The sequence below is a fragment of the Cuculus canorus genome, chromosome 8, assembly GCF_017976375.1.
Source record: "Cuculus canorus isolate bCucCan1 chromosome 8, bCucCan1.pri, whole genome shotgun sequence".
NCBI classification, from domain to species: domain Eukaryota; kingdom Metazoa; phylum Chordata; class Aves; order Cuculiformes; family Cuculidae; genus Cuculus; species Cuculus canorus.
Window position 1 is genome coordinate 6364315 of NC_071408.1, and position 23011 is coordinate 6387325.

General features: G+C 41.4%; 2 protein-coding genes across 5 annotated transcripts in view; one reads left to right on the plus strand and one right to left on the minus strand.

Annotated features, from left to right (window-relative positions):
• Nucleotides 1-21298, plus strand: FIRRM (FIGNL1 interacting regulator of recombination and mitosis). The gene is made up of 24 exons (XM_009559877.2): nt 1-40; nt 757-845; nt 2086-2190; nt 2726-2866; nt 3861-4023; nt 4387-4471; nt 4946-5084; nt 5552-5632; nt 6561-6625; nt 8106-8254; nt 9145-9253; nt 9774-9960; nt 10950-11032; nt 11409-11460; nt 11805-11897; nt 12542-12727; nt 14929-15051; nt 15959-16054; nt 16444-16557; nt 16970-17074; nt 17356-17436; nt 18187-18300; nt 18594-18775; nt 20359-21298. The coding sequence occupies exons 1-24, from the start codon at nt 4-6 to the stop codon at nt 20468-20470; spliced, it is 2691 nt and encodes an 896-aa protein (XP_009558172.2). The 5' UTR covers nt 1-3; the 3' UTR covers nt 20471-21298.
• The window catches only part of SCYL3 (SCY1 like pseudokinase 3), a 16544-nt gene continuing 12308 nt past the window's right edge, over nt 18776-23011 (minus strand). For 3 of the 4 annotated variants that reach the window (XM_054072781.1, XM_054072779.1, XM_054072780.1), the window contains 3 exons: nt 22589-22729; nt 21305-22038; nt 18778-19985 (listed from right to left, as the gene is read on the minus strand). In XM_054072781.1, the coding sequence (XP_053928756.1) occupies nt 19923-19985; nt 21305-22038; nt 22589-22729 (938 nt within the window). In that variant the 3' untranslated portion in view covers nt 18778-19922. Of the gene's footprint in view, nt 19986-21304; nt 22039-22588; nt 22730-23011 lie in introns of all 4 variants that reach the window. The other variant, XM_054072782.1, reaches the window with a different exon arrangement.

A 23011-nucleotide genomic window follows, 5' to 3' on the forward strand; every position in this document is an offset into this window, starting at 1 on the left:
TCTATGTATCGGGAGTCTGAAGACTGGACAGAGCACATCCGTAAGTACCCCAGCAGTGCCTCTCCCTCCTAAAGGTTGTTGTGTTGCAGTGACATTATAAATTCTACACCTCTTAATACCTCTGCTATGCTAGCGATTTCCATAGTCTTCAGCAATGCTGCTGAACCTTGTGTGTGACACTAACTGCATGGTAAATATGCTTTATAGAAGTCCGTAAAGAAACTGCGTATGGCTGTTTTTTCCTTCCTACTACTTCTGGTTGTTAGATACTTTAAAGAAGAGTGCTTTTCATCTTGTATTTTATTGTCTTTTTGGCTGTTATTTCACATGTAGGAAAACTCTGGAAATACCTGGTAGTGATAAGAAAATGAGGCTGATAAATAACTGTTTAGGAGTCTTGCTGACATGCACTGCTAAGTCACATGCTAGAGCAAACCAGCGCATTAAAGGTGCAACTGTTTGCAGGTTGGAATACAAAATATTCTAGTTCCATGGGCAAACAACTGTGCTCCACCTTCAACTGACTGCAGTCAGGTGTGATGCTGTTACTTACAGGTTTATGCATGTTGGAGCTGTTATTGTTACTTGATTTTTCAGATAATGCATATGTGAGAACTGTTATGTTGTTCCTCAAAATCAAATATCTGGTCTATTTCTGCTTGACAGAGTTCTTTGTTTCATCTGGTACATTGTTGTGTATTTCTGGTAATTGAATGTTGTTTTTCTCTAAGGTTTTATGAATGTTTTATTTTGCAGGTGTTTTGAAGATCCTGACTGACATGTTTTTGCCCCATATCAGCCTTGCAGATCTGGAACAAACTTTTTTCTCAAAGGTGTTACCTAAGGTATGACAACTTCAATTAAAGGTGGAATTTTCATTCAGTCCAGTGATAAAAACCTGCTTAGAATGCAGTGATTCTTTGTTGAGATATCACAATATAATTAGTGCTTTGGATACAAAACTTGAAATTAAAATTTTACCCTTTAACAATTTTGGATCGTTGGATTGCTTCTGTGATTGTTACCATTCTTTATAGTGGTAACAAGTGGAGAGGATCAAACATAAAATGTTATGTGTACTTTCTGCATTCAGTAGCAAAAGTGGCTTTTATTTCTTTTTGAGAAGATTGAGCTTTTTTATAAAATTACCAACATGGAGAATTTTAATGTGAGATGGCCTCCGAGGACAAATAGACTGGAGAACCAAACACTCGTATATCATGAGTGAATGCTGACTTTTGTGAGTGATATAGAGAATAAACTTTTAGACTGTACTGGCCTATCATGTTCTCTCTTTGGATTTGATGATGCAGAATTTTGTGCTGTGATTGTATTAAATTTCTTCAACACCTACATTTTAACTGAAGCAAAGCAGTGATGAATTACTGATATGAGTTTCAGGCCTCTGCCTGTAAATTTTTAGAAGCCTCTAAAAATGGCCACTTGATTTGCATTTCTCTTCTATTATGTCCTGTGGCAAATCTTGGAGATTACAAGAAAAATGGCTCGTAACAGGGATATCCTGAACAGGAATTGCTGTGCTGTACTGGTTTATGTAGTGTCCTGTATGTGCTTGGAAGCTGCGTGTTGACTTTGAAGTCTTGGTGGTAACACTCACAAAGACCCAAGAACCTCAACCAAAGTAGAAATTATTGTTGTTTGTACTTCATGGACTTTATTTCATTCTGTATTCAAACTGTTAATGATCATTCTCAACAACAAGAACAAATTTCTGAGACAAAATGAAACAGCTCCTTTTAAGAGTGTTTTTTAAAAGATGTGGGTTTAACTAAGAAGAAAAATCTTTGGTAGAAGAATTAGCTAGGAGGTTTGTTTTACTAACAGATTTTATAAAAAGTAATGGCTAATATAGCTTCTGCCTATAATTAGAAAAAACATAAGACTTTTTGCTTCTTGGTATATCGTGATCTATGATTCAAATGCTAGAAAACATTATTTTCTCCTGTGAATTGTCTCAGTAGCCCAGGACTCTGTGCCAAGGAAACAAGGAGGTACAGAATGGTGTTGCTGTTTTCATGTGTACATTTACTAATAAAATGTTCAAGTTTTGTTTTGTTCTGACAGACTGTACAGTTATTTGATAACTTGATGTATGAATTATCCAGTGAGGCCAAAGGATTAACCAGCCAGAACACGGAGTTATGCAATACTGTAAGGAACCTTTTACAGGCAAGTCCCGTGAAATAAGTTGTCAGTGAATGCTTACAGCATTCTTTGGGTTTACCTAAAAATTAGGAAATTTTTATAATGTTTGTTAGCTTCTAACCAGCTGTAAAAAATGTAATTTGCAGTTTAAGTCCCATGAAAGTTTTGTGAATTATTTGGTTACATTTAGTTCGTGATCTCTCAAAAAAATCTCATTCTCTAACACAAGTGGAATTCCATTAGCTGTATCTGAACAGCAAATTTGGCACCTGCTTATACAGTCACCTAGTTCAGAGTTTTCAAATTTTTGTAAATTGAGAACAGTAGTCAAAAGAAATATGAAACTTTTACAGAGTACTTGGCATCAGAGTAAAGGTCTGGAGTTGCTTGGTGTTATTTTATAAGCTTAATTCATCTTTAACAAACTATGTAACACTGTAAATCGCAGTGAACTTTAAATGCTATAAAAATCTAGGTGCAACTCCGCTAAGAAAAGTTGCTTTTGAAATTATTGCAGGAGTGAAAAATATTGATTGTTGGTGTTCATTCTTGCTTTAAGACTGTGGTGCAACTGTTGGAAACTCTGACTGCTTGTGTACGCTACGTCTGCACACTGCAACAGTGTGTGTCTCTGGAGAGTATCCACACCCTTCCATCCGTGGTTCTTTATGTGATAAAGAACACATTTACGCACTGCAAGGTAGGCCTGTGTTAGAAGGGGAAAAAAATTCTGACCCTGGTTGGCTTTTAGGAAGCACTCCCTTTGTAAGAAAGTCCTATTTTGAAATAATATTGTCAAATTATTATTTTATTTAAATTTAGTTAAATAGTTTACAGGATGTGCTTGGTGCACAAGTACAAAGGTGGTTTTTCAGCTGTTGGCCCAGCAAATCTGGCCTGGCAATGAGACGCACACTGTGCTCTGTCTGTATTTTGCATCAATGTCAATTGCTCACTTTGCTTATGAAGGAGGGCTCTTGATGGCATCTTTGTGCTTTTAAAAGCTGCAGTAGTTTGAAAGCCACAAATGGTTACCGAGTTGGTGCTGCCTACCTTAATTCTTAGCAAGTTACAGAGTGGATTGAAAGCTGCAATTAGGATCTTTGTTGGTTATGATAAGTAACGTGTACCAGTTTTCAGATGTAATGGTAATTCCCTCTGCAGCAGTGAAAATAAAACAAGGTTATCATAAGGACACAATAGCTTTCAGTTGGCCTTCATTTTCAGTTTCCATTTTGTTTTTCTCTTAGGGGGACATTTGCAGCAGTTTAACGTGCCAGCACTTGAACTCTGGTGCCATACCTTTATTTAACAATTCTGATTTTAAAGAATTGGGGAATATTTGTAATGCTACTTTCTGTGTTGCTAATTTTGTACTGATTTGTTCAGAAATGCAATACTAGGTTCATGCATTGCGGCCCAGTGTGAAGCCCAGTAAACTCAGTAGAGCCAGGTAGCCTTCATTAGCTATTGATGAGGCCGTAGGTAAACAGCATTTCACAGTTAGCAGACGGGTTGGTAGCAGGAGCTGCAGATCAGTCTGTGCCTTGAGGTAAAATAGATATGACTATGCCCTGTTGTTTTTACCAGTGAAATATCTGACAAAGCTCTCAGTTTTCAGCAAGTGAAAAATCAGGCTGTGATTCCTGAACTTTGTTTTTTACTTTAAACCTATTCTTCCTCATTTCCTACAGGACAGTGAATCAGTGTACTGTGGGCATTTGCACTTGATTTCTGACCTCCTGCAAGCTGTATTCAAGGAAACTTACTCTCTTCAGAAGCAGCTGATGGAACTACTTGATAAGATTTCCATGGACTCTGCTTCCACTGAAGAAAGCATCACAGATATGGTGTCAGGTACCTGTGGCTCTAAAACTTTTTTTTTTTCAGTCTTGCTCAGTCTTTTTTTCTACAAAGTATATGTGCATTTTTAGACCAGGCTTCTGAGCATGCTCTGTTCCCGCTATCCTGACCAGCCTTTCAGGAGGCAACATTTTGCAGCTTGAAATATGTCTTTTTTACTGAAACTTTCTCTTTGGGATGGGCCATAGGTGTAGGTTTGCAGGGAAGGGGCAACACTGAGCCGTTTTCCCGGTTCAGTGTCAACAGTGGTATTCTCCGGTGCTTGTGATTGCTGCGTGTTTCCTAAGGAGAGCAGCATAGCGGTGAACTTAGGAACCTGATTTAACTCCGTTGTTGTTGCTATTATTTCCTCCTTAGTAATCCACACGGTGCTGGAGATATGCTCTGTCATTTCCAATATGGACCATGCTCTTCATGCCAATACATGGAAGTTCATAATCAAGTACGTCATTGAACTCTTTGGATTTTATTGTAATATAAACAGACTGTAGTTTAACCAGAGTTTCAAATAAAATTTAAGTTAAAGAATCCAATTTAGCTGTTTAGCTTGTAAGAAAATTTAGAAATCTGTTAGCAAATTTAGCTATTAAGTATCATGAAAGGTACTGTCAGTGAGGGAGTCTTATGTCAAAAAGCATAGAGGCTTGTCTTTTTGTATTACAATACAGAAGAAAATTTGAAACACCGTTGGCTGAATAAATAGTGTAAGGAGGTCTGATCTGCAATCCTGTAGGTGTTTTTGGCTTGAGTTGTGCTGTCTGGCACTCTCATCCTGCCTCTCCTCTGCTTCAGTCGTGGCTATGAAGAGGATTGTCTGTATAAAATCCCTAACAGAAGAATTGGTTATTTGAATTTATATGAACTCATTGCTTGATCACTTCTTGCAGTTACATATCTGATTGTGTTCCTTTGTCAGGCAGAGCCTGAAGCATCATTCTCTGCTGCAGTGCCACCTGAAACACCGAGACATCCTCAGTGGCCTGTGCAAGGACACTCTTCTTTCTTTTCACTCCTGTTTGCAACTGGCTGAGCAAATGAAGATGTCAGAGATACAGGTGATTTAAAAGGCTCCCATGGTTGCCGTTGAACTCGAGGAGGATAAATTCTTTGTGTGGTGTTTATTGCTTGGAGTGGTTTGGGTTTGATTGGGTTTTAACTTCATGTGGTAAGCAGAATACAGTGTTCTTTTGAAACCGAGTGAAAATAAGGTCCATAACTTTGTTTAGACTGGTGATGTGTTAGTGAGGCACAGAAAATAAGTTTTCATCGTACTCTGTGGGAATTTTTGTTATTTCCTTAACTGGTGATATCTCGAGGCTAATAAAAAAATATTTCAATTCTGAATATTGCTGTAAAAAAAAGTTGGGACTTAGTGAAGATTTCTGAAGTTTTTCCTCCATAGCTGCAGACTCAAGGGAGAATCAAGTTTGGAACAGGCTTTGAACATTGTTAGCAATCTAGCTGTCTTTTTTATTGTATTACTCTATATATAAAGTTTTAGAACTGCTTTTTTTTGGGACAGGAAGGCACCGACCTCAGATTGTTCCAGAAGACAGTCAAGCTGTGCAGGTTCTTTGCTAATTCCCTTGTACACTACACCAAGGTAGGCTTTAATACTTGAAGTCTATGTTAGTATTAAATTTAAGCCTCTGGTCTGCAAGTGGATAATTTTGTACTGTATGCCTTAACAATTTGACTGTACCATATGGGTGGTATACTTAACATCCAGTAATCTGCTGATACTTCTCCCTGTATCTTCTCACAAGCCCAAGCAGGATCACCGCTGTGATTTAGCGGCAAAACAAACGTGAACTGTAAGCTATTACGAGCAGTGTCGCTAGGGAGTGGTAGATGTCCAGCCTTCACAGGCAGCCTTGTGTCAGTGCAATGGTAGCTTTATCTGGAAGAATTAAGCAGGTGCAACTTGTTGCTAAGTTTTCAGAATTATTGCTTGTTATTAGCTCTGCCATTAACTTTGTGCTCTTTTCTTGGCCCTTTCACTTTGTTGTTGTGCTTTATTTATCTCATTGTTAGAAGAGATGCTGTAAATCTCCCCATTTTAAGAATGTATGTGAAAATATTTGCTCTTTAGGAGCAGCAGCGATGGTGCATTTGGCATCTGTTCTGTCTCATGGGGAAAAAGCAGGGGCGCGATTTTTTGTTGATTTATTTTTTGGGTTTTTTTGCCACAAAATAAATAGCACTGTGACAGGATAAATGAGCCTTACTGCGTGTATGGGAGCACTTCACGTTTTTGCAGCTCTCTATGGCTATTACAGCTGTGATCATTAATTTTTATAAATAAGCCTATGCATTTATTTGTTTTACCTACTACATATACATTTACTGTAATTAATCTTAGGTATACTTTGTTTATCGCTTGCTTTGCAGTCACTTTGTGATGTGGATTGTTAAATTTAACTAATGTTTGCAGTGTAGTACTTTACATACCATGGTTGCAGGAGAGAAAGAACGTATTTGATCATGTATTTTCTATTAAAAATACCACTCAAAATTAATGGCTTTTGCAGGAATTCCTTTCTTTCTTCACTGACTCATGCTCTCAGTTGCATCAGCTTTTTCTTCAGATATATAGGTAAGTGAAGTACAAATAATTGACTACTGATAGTATCTTAATAGCATCCCCGCATTGTATTCTTAAAGCTACAGGTATTTTGAGACAGCTCTTGTTCCAGAGCTGTTGCTTTCTTTTTTTTCATATACAGAAATCTAAAATTTTAATGAATAGGGTATCTTTCTGTGGCACTAGATAACTTAATCCCATTCCCGATCAGTGCTGTGACTGTTTGATACTGACAAACCACTGACTTTGTTGCAATTCCTTATGTCAACATTTCTTAAGTTGTTTAGAACATACAGATTGATCGTCTTGGTCTGTTTGTGCAAGTTCATTTGAAACTTCTTGTTCTTAAAGTCAAAAGTTCCTGAAGGTAGGATTTGACCTTCAGCCACCTTACAGTAAAGAAAGGCAGAGCTAAACCAGAGCAATCCAGCGGTGTAAAAAACTGCGGTGTAATGTTGGTCAAATCATGCCAAAGTCAAGGCCATTAAGAATTACCATTCCTTTATTCCTTTGTAATGCTCATTCCTCCATTTCATGTATAATGCAACAGCCACACACTTTTTTTTTCTATCTTTAATTCTACCAAAAGGAAAAAAAAAAAACCAAAACAGCCAAACTGGAGGTGTCAGCAGCAGTGATTTGACAGATTGTTTCAACTGTAAGACAACGTATGGAAACTTCTGTTTCTGATCCTCTGTCCCTTCAGGACAGACTTCCCTGTAATTTTTCAGGACATTAGTGTTGTGTTTATAATCTTGTGAAACCTTAAAGCTCATAAAGCATAACAGTCTGAAAGTAGCATATCATTATTCTGTGGCGAGTTATGAACACAAGTTCACTGCATGCTTTACTGCAAGATTGGGTGATTTTTTTCTTTTTTTTTTTTTTTTTTTTTTCTCCAGTTTTCCCTTCTAATTTTACTTACCTTGTAGATCTTTCTCAAAGGGAAGGTTGTAAACTTTTATTCCCTGAGCAGGACTTTTTGAGTAGGCAGGTGGTGTTTTTACAGTCACTTTAAAAACTGCAAGAGTAGAAGATTTTCATTTTGTAATCTCTTTTGCTTCATTCTCATATCACTTTTTTTCTTCTATTGCCCAGGGAATTTTCTTTCAAAGAGTGGTTTGTGTTAAATTAGAGCTGTCTTATTTATGATTGTAAAATTACCTATGCAGATGTTTTCTTGGCTTTTCATTGTTTGACTACTTTTGTGATTCATTATGTTTCTTATACCTATTATATGTTTTATATGAGCATGTAAAGTTTTCTTTCAATGTTTAGTAAAATATTGGATCGCAATAGTTTAAAGGCTGAATGCAGAGCTGTAATGCTCAGCTATGATAGGTGTTTTAAATGGGGAGCCTTTTCTGTTTTTTTATCTCACGATAACAAGGAAATAATGAATTTCCATTTTTGTAGTTCTTTTTTAAAAGTAGTGTTACTAAAAATGCTACTGAGAATATTTAACTTTTTTTTTTTTCCCCTCTCTGCTTAGCAAATTTCCTCCCAGTCTCTATGCCTCAGAGATCTTGGAAGTTCATCGAGATGAAATATCACGGGTTTTTCTTGTGGCTCTGGACCCTCTCATCAACCAGCTTCTTCCCTTTAGCCCTTTCATGGAGCAAGTGTTAAGTGACAAGTTAGGTAGGTTTTAAAATACAGCTGCCACTGCTGTGGTACTTGTGTAACCATTCCTATAAAGTTAATACTTTGACTTTGTGGACCACAAGCAATCCTCTGTACTGGTTTGCTTATCTCTAACTTTTCTGTAGGTACTATGGCATAGCCAGTTGCCTGCCAACTCAGGTGAATTTCGGAATAAATCATGTTGCTGTGAATGCATCTTTTGCAAAGTACTCCCAGTAACTTCAGTATTAATCTGGTTAACAAAAGTCCTGTCAATGCTGCCCTTTTGTGTATTTGCAATCCACGTTTGTCACAAGCTTTCAAACTAGGCTGAAGTTTTTTTGTTGCTCTGTTGGTGGGGAAAGGCAGCTATCTTCTCCTAAATTAAGTATCTCGTGTCAAAAGTAGAATGTCTTTAAACTGAAAAATCAGCTTTTTGTTCTAATGCGCCTCCCCTTCCCATTTTATGCCATGACCAACATGTCATCATTCTGAGATAGCCAACTGACTTTTGTCCCACATACACACTGGCCCTGCAATTATCCTGGCGAAATTTGAAGAAAATGTTGTTTTTAGTGCTTGAGGCATCTGATGCTTTCAAGGAGGCTGGAAGCATGAGGCATCCAGATTGCAACTCCCTCACAGCATCTTGCAGCGACAGTGCAGAACTGGAATATTTTAGATTTTACTTGATACAGTATATAGCTTTTATTTTTCTCTTCAAATGCAATGTTCATGATGAAATACTTTTTTTTTTCCACAGCTGTGTCTATGTGGTTTTTTTAATTGTTTTACTGGACTTCGGTGTTTCACCAGTTATTTGTCATTTGTCACTTGCTTAAAAGCCAGTTTACACACATATTTACCAGGGAAAATATGATGATGTTTAAAACAAACCACTTCTACAGGTCTCCCTGCTGAGCAGCAGCTGCCACAGTGTGTCGTCCTAATCACCATAATGGACAAGCTGTCCTCTCAGCCTGAAGAAGTGCAAACTCTCTGGAACACAGGAAAAAGGTACTAAAAGGATTTTGACTCTAATTCTTCACTACAGCAACTGGTCTGTACATTTAACCAGAAGGGCTCACTTCCTGGGGTTTTCCTTGTGACTGAACAGTAAAATTTGTCAGACTCCATGGATTTACACCCTGATGCTGAGAAAAAAACAGGATCTGATGTTCAGTGCTTCAGGAGTGCAGGTTAAAGAGCCAGAGATTTCTTTCCTTTTTCAGGAAAGGAATGGTATTTAGAGTACTTCCAGGGTAAGGAGAGATCTATGTTATTTGTTAATACTACACAAAGTTGAAGTCTTGCATTTTTTTGCCTGAACCCTCTAACACTCACCTGAATTTGTAAAAGAGGAAGGTAGTCGGGAGTGTAAATCAAGTGCAAAAGCACTGGGGTTATTGCCATTCTTTCTGCTTAAAGACAAAGATTCTATTGGACAGATTCTGCTTGCAGGATCTGGGATTTGCATGTCGATAACCCATCTGTTATTTTCTCCCCCCCCCACTTTTTTTTCTTTTTACCCTTGCAGCCTGTCTTTGTTTGCAGCCCTCTTCTTCAGTTTCCAGCAATGTTCTGGCGAGCTTTCTCTCCCTGTTCGTTTGCCAGAGGTGATCACTACAGGGCAGCCAGCAGTTTCCATCACTCTCTATCACTATGTCTGTGTCCACCTGTGCTCCTTCATTGCTTCCACACTCCCATCACAGTTTCCCCAGCTGGTAAGGTTGTTTTTGCTTAGCATCAATTCAGCTGTTTTGATGCATAGGGACTATTGAAAACAACAGTGAGTTTTGTCATGTCTTGCTCCAAAGTGGAACTTAGATATGAAGTGGTTCTGCAGAATGCAGTTGTGACCCAGTAATATGGCTGGAGTTCAGTTATACAGCAAATATCACTTGTAGGAAAGGGGAAAGCTGTTTTCAAGTTCTTGAGAACCTCAGTGGTGGTGGAAATTTTTGTTCTCTCTGGGAGAGGTTGCGTTGTTATTTACGTTCATTGCTTTCTTTTATGGAGCATTCAATTTGCATTAAACTTACCTGGTTTTGTTAGCCTGTACTGTGAAGTAATAAAGTGGCATTTTATGTTTAGGGTAGATCATATTGTGATTCCAGATAAGAATATACCATAAAGTCATAATAAGCAGATTTTTCTACTTTAGAGGAGTTTTCTGGGCTTTGATAAATACTGTATAATGCTTTAAAAGTTTTTCACTTTTTACCGCTCATAGACAAGAGAACCTCTAGACAAATATAAACCTTGATAAAGTTAACAGCTTTCACAAAAATTATAGGCCTAATTTTATTTTTTTTCCTGAATGCTGCACTCCTCTCTCAGCTTAAATTTGTGTTCCTAAAAGAGGAAAAAGTTTCATTTGTTTTTCAGTCAGCTGTCTATAAAACTGTCAAGGAAACTGGAAATTGGTTTAAAAAAAAATACTTTTTCATGAAAGATGCCTTGTGAGGAAGGGATACACACGATGAAATGTTTGAATGGTGACAGACCCTCAGCCCACTGAAAAGAATGTATGTACACATTCAAAGTACACAAAACTAAAGATGTAGCTGAATATAGAGCATGAAAATTAGTTCTTAAAACACTTTCAGTTGGATAAGCTGAAAATCTTATTAGGTTTTATGCCAGTTACTGGAGTAAAAGTAATTCAGCAGTCTGTTTCTGCATGAATTTTATATCTAGATTTCCTCCTCAGGAGTATGCTCTGCTGGATGCTGTGCTGAGTTCTAGTATGATTACGTCTCTGCTAGCAATGGACGCGTGGTGCTTCCTTGCCCGGTAAGATGTTTGTATTGCAGCTCAAGTGGGATTCCTACAGATCCAGTCAGTTCTGTTGTTGTATATAATTGCTTGAGAGAGATATTTTAAGACAAAATTGTCCTATAATTAGTTTCTTATCGGATGTAGAGCACATTTTGAAAATTAGGAGCAGAAATAGCTTAGCTCTTTTTACATTTGTGCAAGTAAGGGGAACACACCTTTTCTGTTATTTAATAATTGTTTTATGGAATGGTTCTCTCCAGTAAGTTGTCTGTGCATATCAAGTTTAAAATACGTTAGAGGAAATGACCACCTCTCAGGCAAGATTTCTAGTATTTAATTGGTAAAAGAGTAGGAAATATGGACTCAAAAGCTTCTGCCTCTCACATTCCAGGTATGGAACAGCTGAACTGTGCGCTCACCAGATTGCTGTCATCGCCCACTTGGTAAGAACCACAGTGATGTTTGCAGTTCAGGACGAGTTCTAATCGTACTTCTACCAGGGCACTGTCTAAATGAGCAAAGATGCAGATTTCACTTTTTTTGTAAGTCCAAATGGAGATGGGTTTAATACCTCAAATTTGGTTAATAATTAGTGAAAATATAAAATAATACTGTGAAAATATAAAACAATATGCCTAGTATTTCCAGCATGTCCTTCATTGTTTTATTTAGGGTGTAACTGCTGTGATCCCACATAGCAACTCTCAGAACATTCTGTGTAGCATTTGCTGAGTGGTGATTTTTCTGTTAAGTCAATTGGTTGCATTACCCTTCTGTCTTAATGCAGATAAAGTCATGGCCCAGTGACTGTTGTTACCAGGTCTCTGCCTTGGGTGTCCTGTTGAGGCGTATGCTGTTCCTGATGGCTCCAGATCATCAGGCAAGTAGAGCCCCAGCCTCTTGTCTTTGGTAGAAGAGATTGAAATTTGGTGTGTTAAAATGTTCTCTTTCAGTTCTTCAGACGTGACAAGCTGTTGAGTGCTTGCACTTGTTATTACTTGTCATAGTGGATACTGTTTTGTGCAGACGTGTTCTTTAAAGCAAGAAAGGTGCATACACTTTTTTGAGAGGGGTATTACTGGGTGGCAATGAAGCCCTTTTTTGACTAGGAAAATAACACATCTCCCAGATTTGCAGAAGCTATGCAGAAGCAATGTCCTGTCATTGTATTGGTGACTGGTGTTCATGAGTGTTCTCCTGTCATCAGACAGAGAGCAGTGTTCTTTCCTGTTGGTGCCTCTGTATAGACCTGAGAGGCCAAAGCTCTTCCTTCTACTCATAGCTTCAAGCTGCTGAAAGAGTAAGTTGCTTAATCATTCTGATTTCCTACATGTGGCAGTGAAGGTTGCAACTTTAGAATGGTTTTTGATTAAAAGTTGTATTTTATTTAAAAGAAAGATTTTTGACATTTTTTTTATGTAATATTTTAACACAAACCAGTAATGCATTTTGGCTTCTCAGCCTTGTGACAGTTTATGAAATTGTCTTCTGATCTGTTCAGATCATACTAATTTCTTTTTGCAGGTAGAATTTGCTCATAAGTTTCTTCCAGAAGAGGTGGAGAACTTGTCCGTGTGGCAGCACATATCCCTTAAAGCCCTGAATCCTGATCTTAGGAAACAAGTGGCGTGTCAGCTCTGTGTGGCAGCGCTCACCCAGTGCAGGCAATGGCTGAACAGCAAGCGTGCTTTAGGAGAGCTCCAACCTGTGGTAAGAGATTTGGTTCTTTTTGTAAAGATGTGTGAACTGTGGATTTCCAGACTATAATGATACTATCATTGTCACCTTAATTCTGTTTCTGTGTTGTACAGCTGCTTGTCAATGTCTGAGTGGCAAATGCATGAGGATGAATTCTCATTTTAGTATTTTCTTCTAACACACAGCACCTTGGGAGCATCTGCTCTGAGGGCAGGGATCATGGAGGTTGTGGTTTACTGTAATCGTTATTCTGGTTGTCATTTGCTCTCTGGGTGAGCAGATGTATTTTTCTTCAGAATTTCTATTTATGTCTTGTGATACAAGTACTGGTAAGCGTTTAAATCTTGGCTGGTTTAATCACAGAATCACCAGGTTGGAAAAGACCTCCTGGATCATCAAATCCAACCATTCCTATCAACCACTAAACCACGCCCCTGAGTATCTCATCCACCCATCTTTTAAATACTTCCAGTGGTTCTCCAGCCCCTTCACCCTTTGTTGCTCTTTGGACATGCTCCAGAGCCTCAACATTCTTCTTGTAATGAGGGGCCTAGAACTGAACACAGTATTCAAGGTGTGGTCTCACCAGTGCTGAGTACAGGAGGAGAATGACCTCCCTGGACCTGCTCATCGTGCCATTTCTGATGCAGGCCAAGATGCCATTGGCCTTCTTGGCCACCTGGGCACACTGCTGGCTCATGTTCAGTTGGCTGTCAACCAACACCCCCAGGTCCTTCTCCAGGCAGCTTTCTAGCCACTCTCCCCTAGTCTGTAGCACCACATAGGGTTGTTATGCCCCAAGTGCAAGACCTGGCCTTTGGCCTTGTTAAACATCATGCCATTGGTCTCAGCCCAGCGGTCCAGCCTGTTCAGATCCCTTTGCAGAGCCTCCCTACTCTCCAGCAGATCGACACTTCCACCCAGCTTAGTGTCATCCGCAAACTTACTTAGGGTGCATTTGATCCCCTCATCCAGGTCATTGATAAAGACATTGAACAGGGCTGGACCCAGCACTGAGCCCTGGGATACACAGCACTTGTGACCAGCTTCCAGCTGGAGTTAACTCCATTTACCACAACTATTTGAGCCCGGCCATCCAACCAGTTTTCAACTGAGGAGAGTGTGCTCCTGTCCAGGCCAGAGGCTGACAGTTTCCTAAGCAGAATGCTACAGGAAACTGTGTCAAAGGCTTTACTGCCCAAGTAGACTACATCCACAGCCTTTCCTTTATCCAGTAGGTGGGTCACTTTGTCATAGAAGGTGATCGGGTTAGTTTGGCAAGACCTGCCTTTTGTGAACCCGTATTGATCACCCAGTTCTCTTGCATGTGCTTCATGATGACACTCAAGATCACCTGTTCCATGACTTTCCCTGGCACTGAGGTCAGACTGGCAGGCCTGTAGTTTCCTGGGTCCTCCCTCCAACCCTTCTTGTAGATGGGTATAACGTCAGCCGGCCTCCAGTCAAGTGGAACTTCCCCAGTCAGCCAGGACCGCTGGAAGATGATGGAAAGGATTTTGTTTAGCAAGCACATCTGCCAGCTCCCTCAATACTCTTAGATGGATCCCATCTGGCCCCATAGACTTGTGGGTGTCTAATTGGGCAAGCAAGTCTCTACCTCCTCTTGGAATGTGGAAGCTTTGTTCTGCTCCTCTAACTCCTGGGTATGTACACACAGGGAACAACTTCCCTTACTACTAAAGACTGAGGCAAAGAAGGCATTAACTACCTCAGCCTTGTCCTCATCCTTTGTCACAGTTGTTCCCTTTGTATCCAGTAAGGACTGAATATTCTCCCTGGTCCTCCTTTTATTGTTAATGTATTTATAGAAAGATTTTTTGTTATCTTTCACTGAACCGGCCAATCTGAGCTCTAGATTATGTGGCATCAAATCTGAAAGAAGCTTGCTGCTCTCTTTGGTGAAGGAATTTGAGAAACCTGAGACTTCCACATGAAGTGTCTGCCACCAGCTTTCACCTGCCAGTGTAGCTAATGAGTACAGCACTGTGTGAAACTCAGAAGTAACGGGTGGCCTCCTCACTTTGGAAGCTTTATTGGCAGGTAGCCCAGTGGATTAGCTGTGCGATACAGCTGACACGGCACAACAGGCTTCTTGCAATACTGCATCATTGTAGATGTTTAATATGAGCATGGAGGTTTGGTTCATTTTACATGTAGATTTTTTTCATCTTATGTATATTTTTTCCTCCTAGAATACTGCCCTTTCTGTCCTGCTGGCTGCCTGCAATTTTGCTGGTGACACTCTGGAGGCAGAACTTCAGGCATCTATCCTGGGAGTGCTTGGTCAGTTCTGGACTTCTCTCCAAGCAAAGCAGGTAAGAGAATTTCCTGCCTCAATGGTGAAAGCACAATGTCTTTTAGAGGCTGGTGCTCTTTCACCATGTGTGTGTTACCAAGCTGTTTTACTTGGATTGGGCCATTTCTGTAAAGCACAGTGTAATGGTGCTGCCTGTCTGTTGTCAGCTGATTTATATATTAAGCAGGTGCATGCTCTGGGAGGCGGTGTTTGAATTTTCCTGAATGCTACTCTGTCTGTCACCCTGAGTCAGATTCAGGGTTAATGAAGGAGAAGTCTGACCTCATTCTGGTTCATACCAGTTGCAGATATGGCCTGTTTTAAATGTCCATTAGAATGTGAACAAAATTCACGGTGATTTTATACACAGCTTAGCAAACGGAAACCTATCAAGCCAGTAACCTTCCTGCCATAATTGAGCACAAGGGGGTTAGGCGATTCCCTTGCAGCTGTTCATGTCTGCAGTTGCAGTAAAGGAAAAAAGATTGTCATGGCTCATAGCTTGGATTAAAAAAAAGTTTCAGAGTGGGAGTGAAGAGCCAACAGTGCCCCTTCAGAGGTCTCTTCCCACCTTGGCTGTTCTGTAAATACTGATAAATGAAAAGCAACTGAAAAGCAACTGTGGCAACTGATAAATGAAAAGAAATAGTTTATGTAACTTTTAGCTGCTTATGTTAGTGAGTGGAGGAAGAAGATGAGGAATAAGAAATATCCTTAATAAAAATCACAGAAAAAGGTCTTGTAAAATATGAGCATGTTGGAACATCAATATGACTGTTCTAATTTCTTCTTCTCCTTACAATGTCATGTTTTATGTGTGTGAAGTTACGCTGAGAATTTTGGAACACTACTGTAACTTCAAATTTTTAAGGATTTCTTCTGTGAGCTCAGAAGCAGTGTTACTGATATTTGGTGGTCTGTTGAAGGTCTCGGGTGAGCCAGGTCTCCAGCAGACACTGTGTTTATTACTTCACCTTTTGGAATTCTTCATCCAAACATTAGATGCTCAACTGATTACTCAGGTAACCTAGTTACGAATAATTTACTTCATGAAAACCAAGTTCTTTGTGATTTACTGAAACCTCAAATGAGTTATTCCATGGTCTGGTCTTCTCTTAACACATAGAAGTTCCTAATTTTATTTCTTCCTTGACTGCTTTCCTGGTCTTTAAAGCCAAATATATGGTACTTAGGTTAACTCTGCTTTTGGTAATTGAGATATATGGATATGCTATAGTGCGTGCTCATTTCTGAAATGCATGCTACTGCTTTATACTAGTCAGTTTGATTCAGGGTGTAACACACCTATTACTTTCAGTCCAGTTTTATAAAATAAGATTTGAAGATGAGGCAGAACAGTTTTCACCTGCAGCCTGCTTGATGGAGCATTCCTGGGGTTTGTTTTCTGCAGGTGTTTGCACTGCAGTCTTCCCTTGTCCATCTGGGTCCCCCAGATCATGTTCGTCTAGCGATGGTGGATTTTCTCTCTTCTATGGGAAAGGTGTTCATACCACAAGAAGCACAGGTAAAGAAAATTGTGGCCTTGGTGAAATAATCTTTTGATGAAAATGTTAATTATTGAAATATAAAGGATCAAATTCATCAAATACATACGTGCAGGTCTTGGAGACTTATTAATGGTCTATGGTAGTGTCATTTTCCATCAAGGTGTGCAGAGTGCATGTAAGGTGTCTTGTTTATTCCTTTGCTTGTTGCTTCTCAGCAGTTAGGAAAGACTGACATTTAAACCTCTGAGAAGAAAGAACAGAGCATGTTGCCTCTCTTATGGTGTTGTTCATTGCCAGTCAGGGCGGTGGCATGCTTGCATTTTGCAAACCTCTCCCTTGGCCTTAGAGTGATCCTTTACTTACATATCATGATAGCAAGATGGGCACAACTAACTCTTCGGAACTGATAGATATTTGTTCCTCTTTCAGAGGCAAGTTGTGCCCCAGTTGTCATGTTTGTTTGCGTCTCTGCTGGCTGACCAGACCTGGCTGATTCATCAGCATGCGCTGGAGGCATTCACGCATTTTGCAGAGGTAAGCACTCTGTGTGGGTGTGTTTGGCTCTGGTAACTTTTAATTGTACAGAAATTCTTCTGTCTTAAATCTTTGCTGACGAGTTTGGATCTTAGTACGACAAATGCTATTGAAAGAAATGATGGCTAAAGCAGCTGGAAATGATTTCAGGAGCTCGATGTTAAGGAAGATTAAACACTGGTTCAAACAGGGAAGGGACTGTCACACGAACATTTTTCACTTTGTGTATTCTTTTGTTAATGTGAATGTACCAGACAACTATTACTCAACATTTTTGACAGGAAACAAGCCATGAAGATGTTGTTCCTCAGTGCCTTAATTCTGAAGAAACTAAGAACAAAGTTGTTAGTTTTCTGGCTAAGGTATGTCTGTGGTTGAGCCATTTTACTGCTTTCTCACTTGATGTTCTACACACCCACTATAAGCAGTACACAGCCTGTGTCTGTCTGCACCCGCATCATCTGCGTGGCAATTAAATAAGCAAGTTTAAAATAAGTTTTTCTGCTAACTGGAGGCTGGTGAAGACTTTTTACTTGCTTCAGTCAGCAGGATTAACAGCTGCCATTCTTGTGCATGCTGCTCTTCCACTACTTCCCAGCTTTGATTTAAATGCTTTGCTTTTCCCTCCTTGAACAAAAAAATTATTAAATCTCAGTTGTTATTGTAAGAGGAGTAGTTTTGTATTAAAAAGATGGATTTCATCATGTGATTTCCTTGCCATTTCTCTTTGATCAGTTTCTGAAAGCTAAATGATGGTGTATGAAACACCTTAGTCCTCCTCACATGTGGGAAGCAATTCTTGTGGGAGCAGACAGATGGCTGTCCACGCAGAACAAGGGCAGTGGGAAAGAGAGGGTGGTTATCCTGCTGTGACTGGAGGCAGGGCTCTCTTGATGCGCAGTTTCTGACAAGCAGACCACTATCAAAATAACTGATAACTGCCAGTGATATCTACAACTTCTGTTCAGGAGTGTGTGAGAAATTGGATTTACTGTAAACTGCATGTTAAGATCTTCTCCTCCCCTCCTCTCTGTTCTGGCATATAAATTGAGCCTATGAAAGCTGGTAGCGCCACCTTGGTTTAGTTACCTCTCCTGTGGCTTTCTCCCTAGACGAGGCAAGTAGAAGAGACAACAGAAGAACGATCAAAACGCATGAAGCAAGAAAGTATTATCTGCAGTGCACAGTTTATGAAAATGGATGGAGCACTGGAGTCAACAGGAGAGGTACGTGCACCTTTTCAGACTGTCCCGTCTCAGTTCTCAATTTCTGTCAGTTCTTGAAGTGTAAAGAGGTTTGAGATGGTCTCGCTGGCCTCTGGGGTGTAAGAAGAGGACGGGTGCAGTACTGGCCCTCAGTGTTGTACCTGAATGCTCTACTGCCTGCCAGGCAGCAAGGACTCTCACAAGGCAAGGGAGTCTCCTGCAGCTCTTTGCTATTGAATGGTTTTCTTTCATTTGGATGAGGACTCATCCCTTATGTAGAGTGTTAGAATGACATCCGTTTACTTAATCTGCAGCCTCTGGCAAAGAGAGCGTGTCACCCACCCTCCGAGCAGCAGTACAAGTCAGCAGTCAGCACGATGGATGGGGCAGTGGAGGCTGTGAAGCTGCTGCTCCAGAAAGGGTCACCCCCAGCTTGGCTTCCAGTGAAACTGGAGGCTCTACAGACAGCGATCGCCCTCCTCAGAGACAGCATACGGTAAGGTGTTCTGCAGGCTCTGGAGACGGTGACACAGAGCAGCTCCCAGTTCTGAGGGGAGAGGTGCCCTTGTACCACCTTTGCTGGAGAAGAAAAAAACTGAGAGGGTGATGCTCTGCTGTGTCGCTGTTTTGGTTAAAGTGCCAGAATGAACGGAGGCGTGAGGCGTTGGCTCATCTCTGATACTGACTGGCTGGGCAGACTGATGTTTTAGTGGACATTGTGCATCAGAGTTGTCATTTTGTATGTTGCCCATGGATAGCTTGCTCTCCTAAGCTACGGCATGGCGATAAACGTTTCATGGGACTGAGTTTTGTATGCTAAGATGTTTGAATCTGCTGTAAAAGTAACAGTTACCTTTGTGCCTGTCACATACAGGTGACTGGGCAGTGGTTTTTATCTTAATTTTAAAATACACTCAAGAATAACAATTTAAGTCTCTCTGTTCTTTGACCGTATACCTGCTGTGCTTCCATTCCACGCTAGGGTCATCTTTAAAAATAATCTTTATTGGTCACAGTTAAAAGCAGAAAGAATGCAATGCTTAAGCAGTTGATGTTCAGTGGTCCTTCACTGCACAGTTCTCCTAGCACATCTTGTGCCACCCACTGACAGAACTATACAAACAGAAATAAATACTTAAAGTGTGTATTCATCTTAATGTCCTCTCTTAAAAGTTAGAAATGGCTCCTTTTAAGCTAAGGCTTTATCTTTCTGAAAAGGGGAAAAAAGAAAAAAAGGAGAAAGGCACGTTAACGAAGGAACTCAGTGTGACTTTCATTTATTGTCATCAGTTTTTGAAAGCAGGGATGAGTTCTGGAACAACTGCTTACACCACTCTTGGCTCCAGCAGCACATTGGCACCAGCACACCCTCACACTGTTCCTCTCCCCGGTAGCAGAGGCACACGGCACAGCTCAGCATGTTGCTGGAGCGCAGGCCTCACCCCTGCAGGTTTTGGCACAGACTGGACAGGAGCATCCACTGTGAGAGCTGGGGCCCCACAGGATCTTGCTGGCGGCTGCAGCACACGCCTGCCTTCTGGCAGAAGCAGCACTGAGGTACTTATCCACGGTACTGGGAAGGCAGTGACTTCTCTTAACAGATTCCAACACACCATGGACTGCCTTTGTCTCTTTCAGTCCCGTTACCAGTTAGTATCATCTTCCCAGTTCAACTCTTCTTCTTCACCCCAGCCTGCAGCTTCAGCCTAGAATCGCATAAAAGGATCAGCGTTAAGGCAGGTGCTGTGCTGCTGTGCCTGGCACAGACACTAAGCCAGTGTGGCTTGTGCTTCATTCAGAATGCTGAAAGCCCCTCCTAGGACCAAAAATGAAGTGTTAGTATTTACAGCTTTCTGTCTTAAAGAATTTCAACCTACAACAGAAAATGCCTTAAAGACAAACAGTGAGTTAACAGGGAGATTCTTATTTTTTTTCCCCTAAAATTAAAGCAATAACTGTTTGTACCCAAACTCCTTTCCAGTGAGTACAGGTTGCTGTAAAATTCATACTTTCTTTTCCCCTAGGAAGCAGCCGTTGTCCTGCTGTGTTCTAACTCTGATCTCTCCCCCTTGCTGACAGAGCTCTTCTCCTCCACGGCACTGACTGCACCACAGTGAGTGGCTCACCCCAGAATGGGGTTGGTATCATAGAGCTGCTTAAAAACATCATGTGGCATTTCCAAATGTCATAAACAGCTTCAGTTTACATCCACAACTCCTCTCCCTGTGCCACCTGTGCCAGCTCTCTTGAGGCTGAATGAGCAAAACAAGTTGAAATCAACACCTATTCCCCGATGAAGCTCTGTGATCAGGGTGAGTGCTGGGAGTGCTGCCTCCCCTCCTAGGAAACGGAAGCAGTCTCTCGAGTCTCTGGGATGGGGCTAGAGGAATTTACTTGCTTGCCTAAAAAGGCAAGTTTGTAACCCACCATGGTCTTCTGCAAGGGAGGGGTATCTTGGCTATTCCTTAATGAAAACAAGGCACCCAAAAGGCTTTACTCTGTAAATACATAGGCTCTGGCTTCCTGGTCCTTTATTTACACTGCTGTTAGATTTTCCTAGAAGAGCCCAGAGTAACACCGAGTCCTGAGCATCCTCTGAAGCTGAAAGCCCCCTTGTGTTTGTGCTTGGGGCCATCCCGGATCCAGCCTTGTTTTACCTGTCTGACAAACCAAGACTTTCCCTAACGTAATGCAAGGTCTTTGCACCCCTGACACAACAGCACATACAAAAAGCAGGAGTTATTAAAGCTCCTCAGTGCTTTTATTAGCATCCAGGTTAAGTCCATTCCATTAACATGGCTCTCTTGCTGCTGCAGCAACAGCCCCCTGACTGACCTAGAGCCTGAACAGACAAATCATTCAGAGCTCAGCATGTCATATTCACAGGTGAAGATTCAAAGGTACAGTATATGCTGCTGCTGCTTCCTCAGCCATCCACCACCTGATGGAGGAGCCAGCTAGTGCTACAACTGTCCTGTGCTCCCTCTGGGCAAAACCCTTAAACCCCACTGTCAGGGCCTCTTACCTCAATAACGTCCGCTGCTGCAAATTTGGAAGAAAACAGCACATTCTGGGAGGCACCTTCTCTGCTGGATACAGTACTGGAGGGACTGGGAACAACCACTTCTGTCCTCACTTCAGGTAAAATCAAGATGGAGGAAGGTTTAATGTCTGGGATCATGTCTGCAAACCAGTCCAGCTCAGGGTCTTGCACAGGTTTCCTCTTCACTTTGATTGTGAATTCTTCTCCTAGACCAGAGTCTGATGAGGACTTCAACCTTTCCTGAAAGGTCATTTTTGGCAGCAAGGTTTCTCCCAGTTGTTCCTGGTGGTCCCACTTGTTGTTGCTCCAGCTGTTCCCAGGGCAGGACTTTGCAGGGGGACTCAGTCTGAGGCTTCTGAATTCTTTGCTCAGTTGAGGGGTGCCTGGTGGGGGTCTCGGTCTTTCAACGGTATCAGCTTGTGTCACAGTGATGCAGTTTCCTGAGGACAGGTCAGGACTGGGGCTGCTGGGCTCAAAGTCATCCCAAGGCTTCTCATCCACATCGTGTTCAGCAAAATAAGGTCCCACACTGCCCTGTGGCTCTCGAGGCTGGATTTGAATGTTCACAGTTTTCTCAGTGTCTGTCTCCTCGGGCTCACTCCAGTCCGGCCATTCTTCCACTGGCTTTTCAGAGGTAGTCAAAGAGTTCCTGCTGCTCCCTAGCATATTAATGCTTCCAGGAATTCCATTCAGGGGAGACTGAACAAATTGCTCACCTGTGGAGGACAAAGGTGTTAGGTACTGATTTCAAGAAAGCAAGTGCAGAGACAGAATTTTGCCTAAACCTCCTTGTGCCACTGCAGGTGGCACCCGGCAGGGAACTAAGCTAGCAGTGCTGACAGGAAAGGTGCTTCAGTACTAAGCACCTCTTGCATTCGGAGGCACAGCCACCTTCCCGCTTCCACAGGAGGGGTGTTCATCTCCAAGGCCGGCGTAATGACAGCTGCTAGACTACGAGAAGCAACCTGGGTCAGCTTCTGAGGTGGGAGAATGAGCTGACCTGTAAATACAGTGTCTCTGCCAAGCTGGGGGAGGTGGGGAAAAAGTACAACAGAGAACCTGCTGTAAGGAAACAGAAAGCCAAGGTCAGGCAGTGGTCATACTCCAAAATAACTTCACCTAGGAAGTCAAAGGTCACGCTCTCCTTCCTTCATTGTTACCTTTCTTGGGTCACTAAAGCTCTTTCACATCACATCATGTTTTCCGGCAACGTTTCATCTTTAGGACACTTGACTTGTAAAAGGAAGAGCTAGGGCAAAGTCTTACTTGTCTTTAAAGCCAGTGGATTGTCTTGTTGCACAGAAAGCTTCTTAACTGGTACACTTCCAGAGACAGGGAACACACTGGAATTCTTCAAAGGCCGAGTGGTTCGGTTCCTCTGATTGCTTACGATGCGACTAGGGGAGGCTGCAGGGATGAAAGGAAAGAAAGGACACAACCTCTACAAGGTGCGCTGTCAGTCCCAGCTGAAATGTCCCCCAGCACTGGAGCATCTGTATCCACAGCACAGATGAGCACTACTGAATGAGGGCTGCTGCAGCTGCCAAAAACGGCACCGCTGGAGCACACACTGCTCCTCTAATCCTGCCACCCGTGGCTCTTGCCACTGCATAGTCTGTAAATGCTCAGGATTTGCTGATGTGTTCTTTAAAGACATACACAACAAACTGACTAGGATCAGAACAGATG

What these genes read in the sequence shown, in the direction of transcription:
- FIRRM (XM_009559877.2), top strand. Translation starts at nt 4, where the DNA reads ATGTATCGGGAGTCTGAAGACTGGACAGAGCACATCC. An exon ending in AGTGTTAAGTGACAAGTTAG is followed by an intron (nt 8,255 to 9,144) that starts GTAGGTTTTAAA and finishes CCACTTCTACAG; the next exon opens with GTCTCCCTGCTGAGCAGCAG. An exon ending in TTGTTAGTTTTCTGGCTAAG is followed by an intron (nt 17,437 to 18,186) that starts GTATGTCTGTGG and finishes CTTTCTCCCTAG; the next exon opens with ACGAGGCAAGTAGAAGAGAC.